This window comes from Heterodontus francisci, chromosome 4 (genome assembly GCF_036365525.1).
Source record: "Heterodontus francisci isolate sHetFra1 chromosome 4, sHetFra1.hap1, whole genome shotgun sequence".
Classification (NCBI taxonomy): domain Eukaryota; kingdom Metazoa; phylum Chordata; class Chondrichthyes; order Heterodontiformes; family Heterodontidae; genus Heterodontus; species Heterodontus francisci.
In genome coordinates, this window is record NC_090374.1 from 2,699,141 (window position 1) to 2,713,662 (window position 14,522).

General features: G+C 47.0%; 1 protein-coding gene across 1 annotated transcript in view; it reads left to right on the plus strand.

The window, feature by feature from the left end:
- LOC137368865 (nipped-B-like protein) overlaps positions 1-14,522 on the plus strand; it is a 693,066-nt gene that overhangs the window by 593,682 nt on the left and 84,862 nt on the right. Inside the window, exon 41 of the mRNA XM_068029073.1 lies at positions 8,148-8,321. Within this exon, the coding sequence (XP_067885174.1) occupies positions 8,148-8,321 (174 nt within the window). The remainder of the gene's footprint in view (positions 1-8,147; positions 8,322-14,522) is intronic.

A 14,522-nucleotide genomic window follows, 5' to 3' on the forward strand; every position in this document is an offset into this window, starting at 1 on the left:
AGAGTTGGTTAGCAAAATTAAAGTACGTGGATAAAAGGTAATATACTGGCATGGATTAAGGATTGGTTAACAGGCAGAGAGTAGGAATAAACGGGTCATTTTTGCGTTGGCAGGCTGTTACTAGTGGGGTACCGCAGGGATCAGTGCTTGGGCCCCAGCTGTTCACAATATATATCAAGGATTTGGATGTGGGGACCAAATGTTGTATTTCCAAGTTCGCGGATGACGCAAAACTAGGTGGAAATGTGTGTTGTGAGGAAGATGCAAAGCAGCTTCAAGGGGATTTGGGCAGGCTTGGTGATGGGCAAGAACGTGGCAGATGGAATATAATGTGGAAAAATGTGAGGTTATCCACTTTGTAGGAGGAACAGATGTGCAGAGTATTTCTTAAATGGTAAGAGATTAAAAGTGTTGATGTACAAAGGGACCTGGGTCTTGTCAATAAGTCACTGAAAGCTAACATGTAGGTGCAGCAACGATTAGAAGGCAAATGGTATGTTGGCCTTCATTGCAAGAGGATTTGAGTACAGGAGTAGTGAAGTCCTGCTTCAATTGTGTAGAACCTTGATTAGACTGCACCTGGAGTACTATGTGCAGTTTTGGTCCCCTTGCCTTAGAAGGATATTATTGCCATAGAGGAAGTCTAACGGAGGTTCACCAGACTTGTTCCCAGGATGGCAGGACTGTCCTATGAAGAGAGATTGGGGAAACTGGGCCTGTATTCTCTAGAATTTCGAAGAATGAGAGGTGATCTCATTGTAACCTACAAAATACTTAAAGGGATAGACTGGGCAGATGCAGGTAAGATGTTTCCTTGATTGGGGAGTCTAGAACAGGGGACACAGTTTCAAATAAGGGGGAAGCCACTTAAGACTGAGATGGGGAGAAATTTCTTTAACTCAGACGGTTGTGAATCTTTGGAATTCTCTACCCCAGAGGGCTGTGGAAGCTCAGTCATTGAGTATGTTTAAAGCAGAGATTGACAGATTTCTAAATACAAATGACATAAGGGGATATGAGGAAAGTGTGGGAAAAAGGTGTTGAAGTGGATGATCAGCCATGATCGTATTGAATGGCGGTGCAGGCTCGATGGGCTGAATGGCCTACTCCTGTTCCTATGTTTGAATGCTCTGTACTTTCCTGTCATATTCGGGTTATCATTACCCATGTCGCTGCCTGACACTATTTCCTTGTTCTCTCTCATTGACTTTCTAAATTTCCCCTCACCTGAACCCTCCTTTCCACCATCCCTCCCCCCCCCACCAGCCCCCCACTATTTAGTTTCAAGTCCTCCCTACAGCCCTAGTTATATGATTTACCAGGGCATTGGTCCCAGCACTGTTCATGTGATGCCATCCCAACAGTACAGCTCCCTGTTTCCCAGTACTGGTGCCAGTCCCCCATGAACCAAAACCCATTTCTGCCACACCAATCTTTGAGCCACACGTTCAACTCTGATCTTATTTAGCCTTTGCGAATTTTCTTGTGGCCCAGGTAATAAGCCAGAGATTGTCGTTTGGTAGTACAGAACTTGAGTATTGCTGAAAATAGAGATATGTTGTCGAAGATTTTCGTCTTGCACTCGTCAAGACTATCTGAAAGAATGCCAGTGTAAGGGAAAACAACAACTTCATACTGTATAAGAGAGTGCTGAATGGTTGACAAGTGAACTCTAATTGGTAGATTCACATGCCAACCAATCAGCACTCTCTCCTCATACAGTATAAAGTTGTTTTCCCTTACATTGGTATTCTTGCAGATTGTCCTGATGAGTGCAAGACAAAAAGCTTTGACATGTCTCTATTTTCAGCAGTCAACCAGAGATTATTCCCTTTGAGGTTCTGCTTTTTAATTTAGCCCTTAGCTGCTCATATTCCCTCAGCAAAACCTCTTTCTTAGCCCTACCTATGTCGTTGGTACCACCTGGACCACGAGAACTGGATCCTTCACCTCCCACTCCAAGTTCGACTCCAGCCCTGAGGAAATGTCCTTAACCCTGGCACCGGACAGACAACATTCACTCTCAGCTGCAGCGAACAGCATCCGTCACGTGAACTATACAGTCCCCTACCTGCTACTGCATTCCTTTTTACTCCCCCAATTTGAACCTGTACCAAGGTGCGGTGGTCAGTTTGCTCTTCCTCCGTGCGGTCCCTGCTGTCATCCACACAAGCTGTAAGAACCTTAAACCTGTTGGACAAGTGCAAGGGCTGAGGCTCTTCCATTACTACCTCCTGGATCCCCATACCTGCCTCATTCGTAGTTACATCCTCCTGTCCCTGTGAGCGGACCAAGTCTGAAGTACTTGGCCTAAGGTGTAAGATTTAGGCTCAGGAGTCACAGATACCCAAAGGGGGGTCGTGCTCATAATGTGACTTTAAAATAGTTTATTAAGAAGCAACAGTTTTAAGTATAATGTGTACTAAGGAATAGCAGTTTAAATATGATGATGCATAAGCTAAATAGACAGAGAAGGCAGACGACCCGTAACAGATTGAACGGATCCCAGATCATACAGTGGGGCAGAACGATTTTGGCTGTAGCCCCAACGGATGACGTAGGCAAGGTGTAGGTGGTTTCTTCGGTCCTCAAGGTCTTCAGTCATTTTGAGCTAACCAAAGTGTCAGGTCGAAGCCTAACACTCGGCTGAAGTTGAGCATCGGGAAGCTCTCCTGTCCGAGGAAGACTATTTTCCTCCTGTGCACCTGTTTATATACTTTATTTCTAGGGGTTGGTAGTTCACCCTATGTCAGTCACTTGTTCGAACCTTTCTAACCAATGAATACAAGACAGGTATCCGAGGTGTCAGGGTTGTCACCTCTCCCTTGTCCATCACTTCAGCTCAAGGTCATCTTTGTACTGGAAGCCAATTGTTAAGCTTTCATTAGACACTTGTACAGATAAGAGGGTACACAAGTCACGAGAAGACTTCCTCATATCAGCTTAGGAATATCTATGGTGTCTGTTAGCTTCTATATGACCCCCTTGGGAATGTCATGCTCTTCTCCCCCTATCTTGTTTACACCTGTGATTTTTTTAATATATTCATTCATGGAATGTGGGCATGGCTGGCTAGGCCAACCTTTATTGCCCATCCCTAATTGTCTTTGAGAAGGTGGTGAGCTGCCTTCTTGAACTGCTGCAGTCATTGGGGTGCAGGTGCACCCACAGTGCTGTTAGGAAGCGATGACGCTGCTGTTAGGAACTGCTTCTCTGCCCCTTTTGTGGGAGAAAGGAAAACCGCTCTTGTGTGGGTCTGTTTCATACTATGCCTACTGTTTCTATAAGAATTCTATGTTACTCTAAGAAGTATTATTTCTTAAAAGGGTCTCATTTCTTACAAAGGGATGTGACTGCCTCCCTGGAACAAAATGCCCAGGTAGCTTTCCCCTGATGCATTGCAGTGCCCGAAGCTAGGACTCCAGCTCATCAACCTAGAGCCAAAGTTCCTCAAACTGCAGAGACTTAGTGCAGATGTGGATCATACTGGTGTCCACCAGCTCCCACATGCTTTTTTTTAATTCATTCATGGGATGTGGGTGTCACTAGCCAGGCCAGCATTTATTGCCCATCCCTAATTGCACTTGAGAAGGTGGTGGTGAGCTGCTGCCTTGAATCGCTGTAGTCCATGTGAGGTAAGTACACTCGCAGTGTTGTTTGGAAGGGAGTTCCAAGATTTTGACCCAGTGACAGTGAAGGAACAGTGATATAGTTCCAAGTCGGGATGGTGTGTGGCTTGGAAGGGAACTTGCAGGTTCCCATGCATCTGCTGTCCTTGTCCTTATAGGTGGTAGAGGTCACAGGTTTGGAAGGTGCTGTGTAAGGAGCCTTGGTGCCTTGCTGCAGTGCATCTTGTCACTGGTACACACTGCTTCCACTACACGTCGGTGGTGGAGGAAGTGAATGTTTGTGGATGGGGTGCCAATCAAGCGGGCAGCTTTGTCCTGGATGGTGTCGAGCTTCTTGAGTGTTGTTGGAGCTGCACCCATCCAGGCAAGTGGAGAGTATTTCCTTGCACTCCTGACTTGTGCCGTGCAGATTTGGGCAGGCTTTCGGGAGTCAGGAGGTGAGTTACTTGCCACGGGATGCCTAGCCTCTGACCTGCTCTTGTAGCCACGGTATTTATATGGCTACTCCAGTTCAGTTTTTGGTCAATGGTAGCCCCTAGGATGTTGATAGTGGGGCATTCAACGATGGTAATGCCATTGAATGTCAAGGGGAGATGGTTAGATTTTCTCTTGTTGGAGTTGGTCATTGCCTGGCACTTGTGTGACGCGAATGTAACTTGCCACTTATCAGCACAAGCCTGGATATTGTCCAGATCTTGGTGCATTTCTACATGGACTGCTTCAGTATCTGAGGAGTCGCGAATGGTGCTTAATATTGTGCAATCATCAGCGAACATCCCCACTTCTGACCTTATGATTGAAGAAAGGTCATTGATGAAGCAGCTGAAGATGTTCGGTCCTAGGACACTACACTGAGGAACTCCTGCAGTGATGTCCTGGAGCTGAGATGATTGACCTCCAACAACCACAACCATCTTCCTTTGCACTAGGTATGACTCCAACCATTGGTGAATGCACTCCCCCGTTTCCCATTGACTTCAGTTTTGCTAGGGCTCCTTGATGCCATATCGGTCAAATGCTGCCTTGATGTCAACAGCAGTCACTTTCACCTCACCTCTTGAATTCAGCTCTTTTGTCCATGTTTGAACCAAGGCTGTAATGAGGTCAGGAGCTGAGTGGCCCTGGCGGAACCCAAACTGAGTGTCACAGAGCAGGTTATTGCTGAGCAAGTGCCACTTGATAGCACTGTTGATGACACCTTCCGTCATTTTACTGATGATTGAGAGTCGACTGATGGAGTGGTAATTGGCCGGCTTAGACTTGTCCTGCCATTTGTGTACTGGGCACACCAGGGCAATTTCCCACATTGCCAGATAGATGCCAGTGTTGTAGCTGTACTGGAACAACGTGGCTAGTGGCGCAGCAAGTTCTGGAGCACAGGTCTTGAGCACTATTGCCGGAATATTGTCAGGGCCCATATCCTTTGCCGTATCCAGTGCCTTCAGTCGTTTCTTGATATCACGTGGAGTGAATCGAATTGTTTGAAGTCTGGCATCTGTGATGCTTGGGACTTCAGGAGGAGGCCAAGATGGATCATCAACTCAGCATTTCTGGCTGAAGATTGTTGCAAATGCTTCAGCCTTATCTTTCGCACTGATGTGCTGGGCTCCCCCATCATTGAGGGTGGGGATATTTGTGGAGCCACCTGCTCCAGTTAGTTGTTTAATTGTCCACCACCATTCACGGCTGGATGTGGCAGGACTGCAGAGCTTAGATCTGATCCGTTGGTTATGGGATCGCTTAGCTCTGTCTATTGCAAAATGCTTATGCTGTTTGGCATGCAAGTAGTCCTGTGTTGTAGCTTCACCAGGTTGACACCTCATTTTGAGGTTTGCCTGGTGCTGCTCCTGGCATGCCCTCCTGCACTCTTCATTGAACCAGGGTTCATCCGTCAGCATGATGGTAATGGTAGAGTGGGGGATATTCCAGGCCATGAGGTTACGGATTGTGGTTGACTACAGTTCTGTGCTGCTGATGGCCCACAGCGCCTCATGGATGCCCAGTTTTGCATTGCTTTATCTGTTTGAAATGTATCCCATTTAGCATGGTGGTAGTGCCACACAACACGATGGAGGGTATCCTCAATGTGAAGGCGGGACTTCGTCTCCACAAGGACTGTGCGGTTGTCACTCCTACCAATATTGTCATGGACAGATGTATCTGCGGCAAGCAGATTGGTGAGGACGAGGTCAAGTATGTTTTTCCCTCTTGTTGATTCCCTCACCACCTGCCGCATACCTGGGCTAGCAGCTATGTCCTTTAGGGCTCGGTCAGTAATGGTGCTACCGAGCCAGTCTTGATGATGGACATTGAAGTCCCCCACCCAGAGTACATTCTGTGCCCTTGCCACCCTCAATGCTTCCTCCAAGTGGTGTTCAACATGGAGGAGTACTGACTCATCAGCTGAGGGAGGGCGGTAGGTGGTAATCAGCGGGAGGTTTCCTTGCCCATGTTTGACCTGATGCCATGAGACTTTATGGGTCCGGAGTCGATATTGAGGACTCCCAGGGCAGCTACCTCTGCTGGGTCTGTCCTGCTAGTGGCAAAGGACATACCCGGGGATAGTGATGGCAGAGTCTGGGACATTGTAAGGTATGATTCCGTGAGTATGACTATGTCAGGCTGTTACTTGACTAGTCTGTGGGACAGCGCTCTCAACTTTGGCACAAGCCCCCTGACGTTAGTAAGGAGGACTTTGCAGGGTCAACAGGGCTGGGTTTGCCGTTGTCGTTTCCAGTGCCTGGGTCGATGTCGGGTGGTCTGTCCGGTTTCATTCTTTTTTATTGACTTTGTAGCAGTTAGGCACAACTGAGTGGCTTGCTAGGCCATTTCAGAGGGCATGTAAGAGTTAACCACTTTGCTCTGGGTCTGGAGTCACATGTAGGCCAGGCCAGGTAAGGACAGCAGATTTCCTTCCCTAAAGGACATTAGTGAACCAGATGGATTTTTACAACAATCGACAATGGTTTCCTGGCCATCATTAGACAAGCTTTTAATTCCAGATTTTTAAATTGAATTCAAATTCCACCTTCTGCCGTGGTGAGATTTGAGCCCATGTCCCCAGAGCAATAATATAATAAAAGCAAAATAGTGCAGATGCTGGAAATCTGAAATAAAAACAAGAAATGCTGGAAATATTCAGTGGGTCCATCAGCATTTGTGGAGAGAGAAGCAGAGTTACCGTTTCAGGTCAATGACCCTTCATCAGAACCCTGATATACCCTGGGTCACTCGTCCAGTGACAATACCACTACATCAGCACCTCCCCATGCTATAGCAGCAACACATCACCTGCCCTGCCGTCTTTATTGTGTTTTATTTAATAATTAGGTTTCAAGTTTAAAAATATCACAATGATTTGTTTAACTAGTTTACCTACAAATTTAATGCAATACTATTATCTCCCTGACCAGTTTAAACTACTGCCCCAGTTTAGAAAGGAAAAAAGAAACTTGAAACTAACCAACCAGTCATCAAGTTGCTCACCTAACTAATGCCTCTTGACTTCAGCTCTCAGGTTTCACTGTCTCCAGCTCCCTGTCTTGGATCACTCCTTGCTCTGTAAAAGACCAGAACAGTACCTCTTCCCTCACTACACCGAATTTTCAAACTTACCAAATTCCTGATTTAAGAACTCTTGTTTTGCAGGGCTCAGTCAAGATGAACTTTGTGCTATTTACTTTGTGTGTTAGCAAAACCTCCTGTATTTATACTAGCTGGAATTCCAGAGACCTGAGTCAGGACCTACTGACCACAGAACCAGTTCTAAATAGCTTTCTAATTAACTAACTGTGCAGCTGACACTAGCAGACAGCTTGTTTACCGCTGACCAAGACTGAAAGAAACTATAGTTTAATGTTAAAGTTAAGTGCTAAATGGAAACTTGACTGGATTTTAGAAAGAGATCAACCCTTGTAATTCCCACACTTATCAAATTCCCAAGTTAAGCACTCTGTCTCACAGGATCAGTTGAGCTGAACATTTTTTTTTAGATTTAGAGATACAGCACTGAAACAGGCCCTTCGGCCCACCGAGTCTGTGCCGACCATTAACCACCCATTTATACTAATCCTACACTAATCCCATATTCCTTCCACATCCTCACCTGTCCCTATATTCCCCTACCACCTACCTATACTAGGGGCAATTTATAATGGCCAATTTACCTATCAACCTGCAAGTCTTTTTTTGGCTGTGGGAGGAAACCGGAGCACCCGGAGAAAACCCACGCAGACACAGGGAGAACTTGCAAACTCCACACAGGCAGTACCCAGAACTGAACCCGGGTCGCTGGAGCTGTGAGGCTGCGGTGCTAACCACATTGTGCGACTTTGGAACTCTCTGCCTCAGAAGGTGGTGGAGGCGGGGTCATTGAATATGCTCTGCACACTCTGCGTTTTTTGTCTCAATCTATTGTGCCCCACTGCTCTTGTTGTAAAGACAGGGAAACCAGTGACATAGCTCAATATTGGAACAGCCTGTCAGAGAATTGAATGCCAACTGTGACTGTTTTTGCAGGTTTTGTATTCATCCAGCATCCAGATCTCATGTTTGAACAAGAAGTGAAGAATTTGTATAACAATATTCTTCGAGACAAGGAAGCCTCAATCGGACTAAAAATCCAGGTGCTGAAGAATCTTCAGACGTACCTGCAGGAGGAGGACTGCCGGATGCAGCAAGCTGATAAAGATTGTGAGTAGCGCTTTTTTAAAAATTCTCTCATGGGATGTGAACATCATTGGCAAGGCCAGCATTTATTGTCCATTCCTAATTGCCCTCAGAGTGGTGAGGTGCTTTCTTGAATTGCTGCAGTCCAAGTGGTGTAGGTACGTCCACACTGCTGTTAGGCAAAATGCTGTGTGACTTTGAGGGAAACTTGCAGGTTCTTCCCATAGTGTCTCTATTTACTGCTTGACTAACCGGGGTGGACCAGAAATCCTGCAACCAAAAAAAAGCATGCACGCAAATCTTTGCCCAAAATCTGATGACAGAATTGGGGCAAACTGCGTTGTGTTCTATATCACGAAGAAACCAAGTAGTCAGACAGCCCTTCAGTCTCCATACAACTTGGGGCAAAATACAGAAATCACACGTGAGGTAAAATGAGGGCCATGTTGATGGTTGTGGTGTAGTGGAGGCTGAGTAGAGCCTGTGGCTGGCTGCAGGTATGTGATGTCTCTAATATCAATGGGAATCAGGCCACATCTTATGTTGAATGCTTTTACTTTCAGTGCTATTGAATGTCAGGTTGTTGATAGGTGGGACAGCTTTGAGTGGTTCACTCAAACTTGGCAAACTCTGCGGGCTAGGATGGTTAGGAATCTGAGAACCAAGGACAGAAACAGTACAGTTGGAAACATTCACACTGTTCCGGATTTATATTATGCTGGAACATTCATATACAGGTTGATCCTGACTGGATCCATTTAAATAAAGAATATAAGTATGAGCAATCCCTGCGAACATTGCCAGTGGTGGAGCAGATTATGAGGCAGTGGAATCAACAGGTGGAAGGTGGGGAGTGAGTCATTTCTGGTTTTCTGACTTGAGCAATAAAGTTTCAAGTTCGATCTTTCTAATAATTGCAAAATTGGGACAATAATACAGATTTGTGTTGAGAGGGGAGGAACGGATGTCCTGGTAGAAGCTCGTCCTGCTCAATTTCCTGATGTTGAGACAGACATGACTACAGTGGAAGTGTAAATTGTCATTGATTCCAGGAAGCGGTAAATTCACTAACTCATCAAAGTGACACACCTTTTGCCACAGAGAGATTGCACCTTTTGTGGTGTATACTCAGCTTTGTTCTTCTTGCCAAGTAAGAGCCCTGACATGGATTACCTACTGATGGACACTGTCAAAAATGAGAAGTTTAAAAAACCGTCGCATCCAAATGATACACTCTGTGGGCGGAGCAGAGGGGGGGCCTCACTAAGAATGAGGAACAGAGGACTGCACCATTGAGCAAGGACGGCAAGTAGCAAGCCACATAACAGACTTGTTAGCAGAATTGAAGTTCAGGTGATTAAAGAGGCAGTCGAAGCGTGGATACAAATTTTTTTTTATTTGTTCATGTGATGTGGGCATCGCTGGTTATGCCAGCATTTATTGCCCATGCATAATTGCCCATGAGAAGGTGGTGGTGAGAAGTCTTTTTGAACCGCTGTAGTCCATGTGGGATAGGTACACCCACAGTGCTGTTAGGGAATTCCGGGGTTTTGACCCAGCGACAGTGAAGGAACGGTGATATAGTTCCAAGTCGGGATGGTGTGTGACTTGGAGGGGTACTTGCAGGTGGTGGTGTTCCCATGCATCTGCTGCCCTTGTCCTTATAGGTGGTAGAGGTCGCGAGTTTGGAAGATGCTAAGGAGCCTTGGCGCGTTGCTGCAGTGCATCTTGTAGATGGTACACACTGCTGCCACTGTGCGTCAGTGGTGGAGGGAGTGAATGTTTGTGGATGGGGTGACAATCAAGCGGGCTGCTTTGTCCTGGATGGTGTCGAGCTTCTTGAGTGTTGTTGGAGCTGCACCCACCCAGGCAAGTGGAGAGTATTCCCTCACACTCCTAACTTGTGCCGTGTAGATTTGGACAGGCTTTCAGGACTCAGGAGGTGAGTTACTTGCCAAAGGATGCCTAGCCTCTGACCTCTTATAGCCACGGTTTTTATATGGCTGCTCCAGCTCAGTTTCTGGTCAATTTTAACCCCCAGGATGTTGTTAGTGGGGGATTCAGCAATCGTAATGCCACTGAATGTCAAGGAGAGATGGTTAGATGCTCTCTTGTTGGAGATGGTCATTGCCTGGCACTTGTGTGACGCGAATGTAACTTGCCACTTATCAGCTCAAGCCTGGATATTGTCCAGATCTTGGTGCATTTCTACATGGACTGCTTCAGTATCTGAGGAGTCACGAATGGTGCTGAACATCGTGCAATCATCAGCGAACATCCCCACTTCTGACCTTATGATTGAAGGAAGGTCATTGATGAAGTAGCTGAAGATTAAATAAAAACAAGAAATGCTGGAACCACTCAGCAGGTCTGGCAGCATCTGTGGAAAGAGAAGCAGAGTTAACGTTTCCGGTCAGTGACCCTTCTTCGGAACTTCCCTTATTTCAGATTTCCAGCATCCGCAGTATTTTGCTTTTATATAAGTAGCTGAAGATGGTTGAGCCAAGGACACTAAACTGAGGAATTCCTGCAGCGATGGAGCTCAGATGTTTGACCTCCAACAACCACAACCATCTTCCTCTGAGCTAGGTATGACTCCAAACAGCAGACAGTTGCCCCCTGATTCCCATTGACTTCAGTTTTGCGAGGGCTCCTTGATGCCGTATTCTGTCAAATGCTGTCTTGATGTCAAGGGCAGTCACTCTCGCCTCACCTCTTGAGTTCAGCTCTTTTGTCCATGTTTGAACCAAGGCTGTAATGAGGTCAGGAGCTGAGTGACCCTGGCAGAACCCAAACTGAGCGTCACTGAGGCAGGTTATTGTTATGCAAGAGCCCCTTTCCTCACTTTACTGAGAGCAGACTGATGGGACGGTAATTGGCCAGTTTGGATTTGTCCTCTTTTTTTTTGTGTACAGGACATAACTGGGCAATTTTCCACATTGCAGGGTAGATGCCAGTTTTATTTTTTTAATTTTTATTTAGAGATACAGCACTGAAACAGGCCCTTCGGCCCACCGCGTCTGTGCCGACCATCAACCACCCATTTTATACTAATCCTACACTAATCCCATATTCCTACCACATTTCCACCTGTCCCTATATTTCCCTACCACCTACCTATACTAGGGGCAATTTATAATGGCCAATTTACCTACCAACCTGCAAGTCTTTTGGCTGTGGGAGGAAACCGGAGCACCCGGAGGAAACCCACACAGACACGGGGAGAACTTGCAAACTCCACACAGGCAGTACCCAGAATTGAACCCGGGTCGCTGGAGCTGTGAGGCTGCGGTGCCTGCCACTGTGCCGCCCATTACGCCACTGTGCCGCCAGTGTTGTAACTGTACCGGAACAGCTTGGCTAGGGGCGCGGCAAGTTCTGGAGCACAGGTCTTCAGTATTATTGCTGGAATGTTGTCTGGACCCATGGCCTTTGCAGTGTCCAGTACATTCAGCCGTTTCTTAATATCATGCGGAGTGAATTGAATTGGCTGAAGACTAGCATCTGAGATGCTGGGGATGGGGACCTCAGGAGAAGACGAGGTGGATCATTCACTCAGTTCTTCTGGCTAAAGATGGTTGCAAATGCTTCAGCCTTGTCTTTTGCACTGATCAGTTGCGCTCCCCCATCATTGAGGATGGGTGCTGCTCCTGGCATGCCCTCCTGCACTCTTCATTGAACCAGGGTTGATCCCTTGACTTGATGGGAATGATAGAGTGGGGGATATGCTGGGCCATGAGGTTACAGATTGTGGTTGACTACAGTTCTGTGCTGCTGATGGCCCACAGCGCCTCATGGATGCCCAGTTTTGCATTGCTAGATCTGTTTGAAATCCATTCCATGTAACACAGTGATAGTGCCACAAAACACGATGGAGGGTATCCTCAATGTGAAGACGGGACTTTGTCTCCACAAGGACGGCGCGGTGGTCATTCCTACCAATACTGTCATGGACAGATACATCTGCAGCAGGCTGATTGGTGAGGACTAGGTCAAGTATGTTTTTCCCTCCTGTTGGTTCCCTCACCACCTGCCACAGACCCGGTCTAGCAGCTATGTCCTTTAGGACTCCGCCAACTCGGTCAGTAGTGGTGCTACCGAGCTACTCTTGGTGATGGACATTGAAGTTCTTCCAGAGTACAATCTGCTCCCTTGCCACCCTCAGTGCTTCCTCCAAGTGGTGTTGAACATGGAGGAGTACTGACTCATCGGCTGAGGGAGGGCAGTAGGTGGTAATCAGCAGGAGGTTTCCTTGCCCATGTTTGACCTGATACCATGAGACTTCATGGGGTCTGGAGTCGATGTTGAGGACTCGCGGGGCAACTGCCTCCCAACTGTATACCACTGTGCCGCTACCTCTGCTGGGTCTGTCCTGCCGGTGGGACAGGACATACCCGGGGATGGTGATGGCAGTGTCTGGGACATTGTCTGTAAGGTATGATTCGGTGATTATGACTATGTCCAGCTGTTGCTTGACTAGTCTGTGGGACAGCTCTCCCAACTTTGGCACAAGCCCCCAGATGTTAGTTAGGAGGACTTTGCAGGGTCGACAGGGCTGGGTTTGCCATTGTCTTTTAGGTCGATGCCGGATGGTCCGTCTGGTTTCATTCGTTTTTTATTGACTTTGTAGCGGTTCAGTACAACAGACTGGCTTGCTAGGCCATTTCAGAGGGCATGTAGGGGTCAGTCACATTGCTGTGGGTCTGGAGTCACATGAAAGCCAAACCAGGCAAGGACAGCAGATTTCCTTACCTGAAGGGCGTTGGAAAACCAGTTTGGTTTTTACGAAAATCATTTCATGGCCATCATTAGACTAGCTTTTAATTCCAAATTTATTAATTAAATTCAAATTCCACCTTCTGCTGTGGTGGGATTCAAACTTATGCCCCCAGAGCAATACCCTGGGTTGCAAGTCCAGTGACAATACCACTATGCCACTTCTTCTGAGACAGAGGGTAGTGGTGTGCAGTTGTTTTTCAGGTTGAATGAAAGGATACATTAGGCAAGGGGATGGTAGTAGCACCAGTGCTCTTCTGGATATAATTTGTTCATTGTATGCAGGTAGTGGGCAATAATTGGGGATTCACTTGAACCCCATTGAAACAGACACAGACTAAAAGTGTAGATGACAGGGCCCTCAACCGTGTCCGACCCATTCCCCGCACCTCTACCCTCACCCCTTCCCCTCCCTCCCAGAACAGTGACAGGGTTCCCCTTGTCCTCACTTTTCACCCCATCAGCCTCCATATCCAAAGGATCATCCTCCGCCATTTTCGCCACCTCCAGCGTGATGCCACTACCAGTCGCATCTTCCCCTCCCTTCCCCTGTCAGCATTCCGAAGGGATCGTTCCCTCTGCGACACCCTGGTCCACTCCTCCATTACCCCCTCCACCTCGTCCCCGTCCCAGGGCACCTTCCCTTGCAATCGCAGGAGGTGTAATACCTGCCCATTTACCTCCTCTCTCCTCACTATCCCAGGCCCCAAACACTCCTTTCAGGTGAAGCAGCGATTTACTTGTACTTCTTTCAATGTAGTATACTGTATTCGCTGCTCACAGTGTGGTCTCCTCTACATTGGGGAGACCAAGCGCAGACTGGGTGACCGCTTTGCGGAACATCTCCGCTCAGTCCGCAAGCAGGACCCTGAGCTTCCGGTTGCTTGCCATTTCAACACTCCCCCCTGCTCTCATGCTCACATCTCTGTCCTGGGATTGCTGCAGTGTTCCAGTGAACGTCAACGCAAGCTCGAGGAACAGCATCTCATCTACCGATTAGGCACACTACAGCCTGCCGGACTGAACATTGAGTTCAATCATTTCAGAGCATGACAGCCCCCCACTTTACTTTCATTTTTAGTTATTTTTTCTTCCTTTTTTTTTGCATTCCTTTCTACATTTTTTACAATCTTTTTTTGCATTTATTTCATTTCATCTTAGTTTGTTCAGTTTGCTTACCCACTGTTTTTTTCAGGTTGTTTTTCTTCAGGTTTGCACTTGCTGCTGTTCAATATTCAGTATATTCACACCTAATCTGTACTAATGCTTTGTCTTTCAACACACCATTAACATATTGTTTGCCTTTGCTCCGTGACCTTTTGGTCTGCTATGTGGCCTGGTCCAATCTGCACCTTCTCCTTTGTTATCTCTTGCCCAACCCCCACCTCACTTGTTTATAATCTGTGACTTTTCTAATATTTGTCAGTTCCGAAGAAGGGTCACTGACCC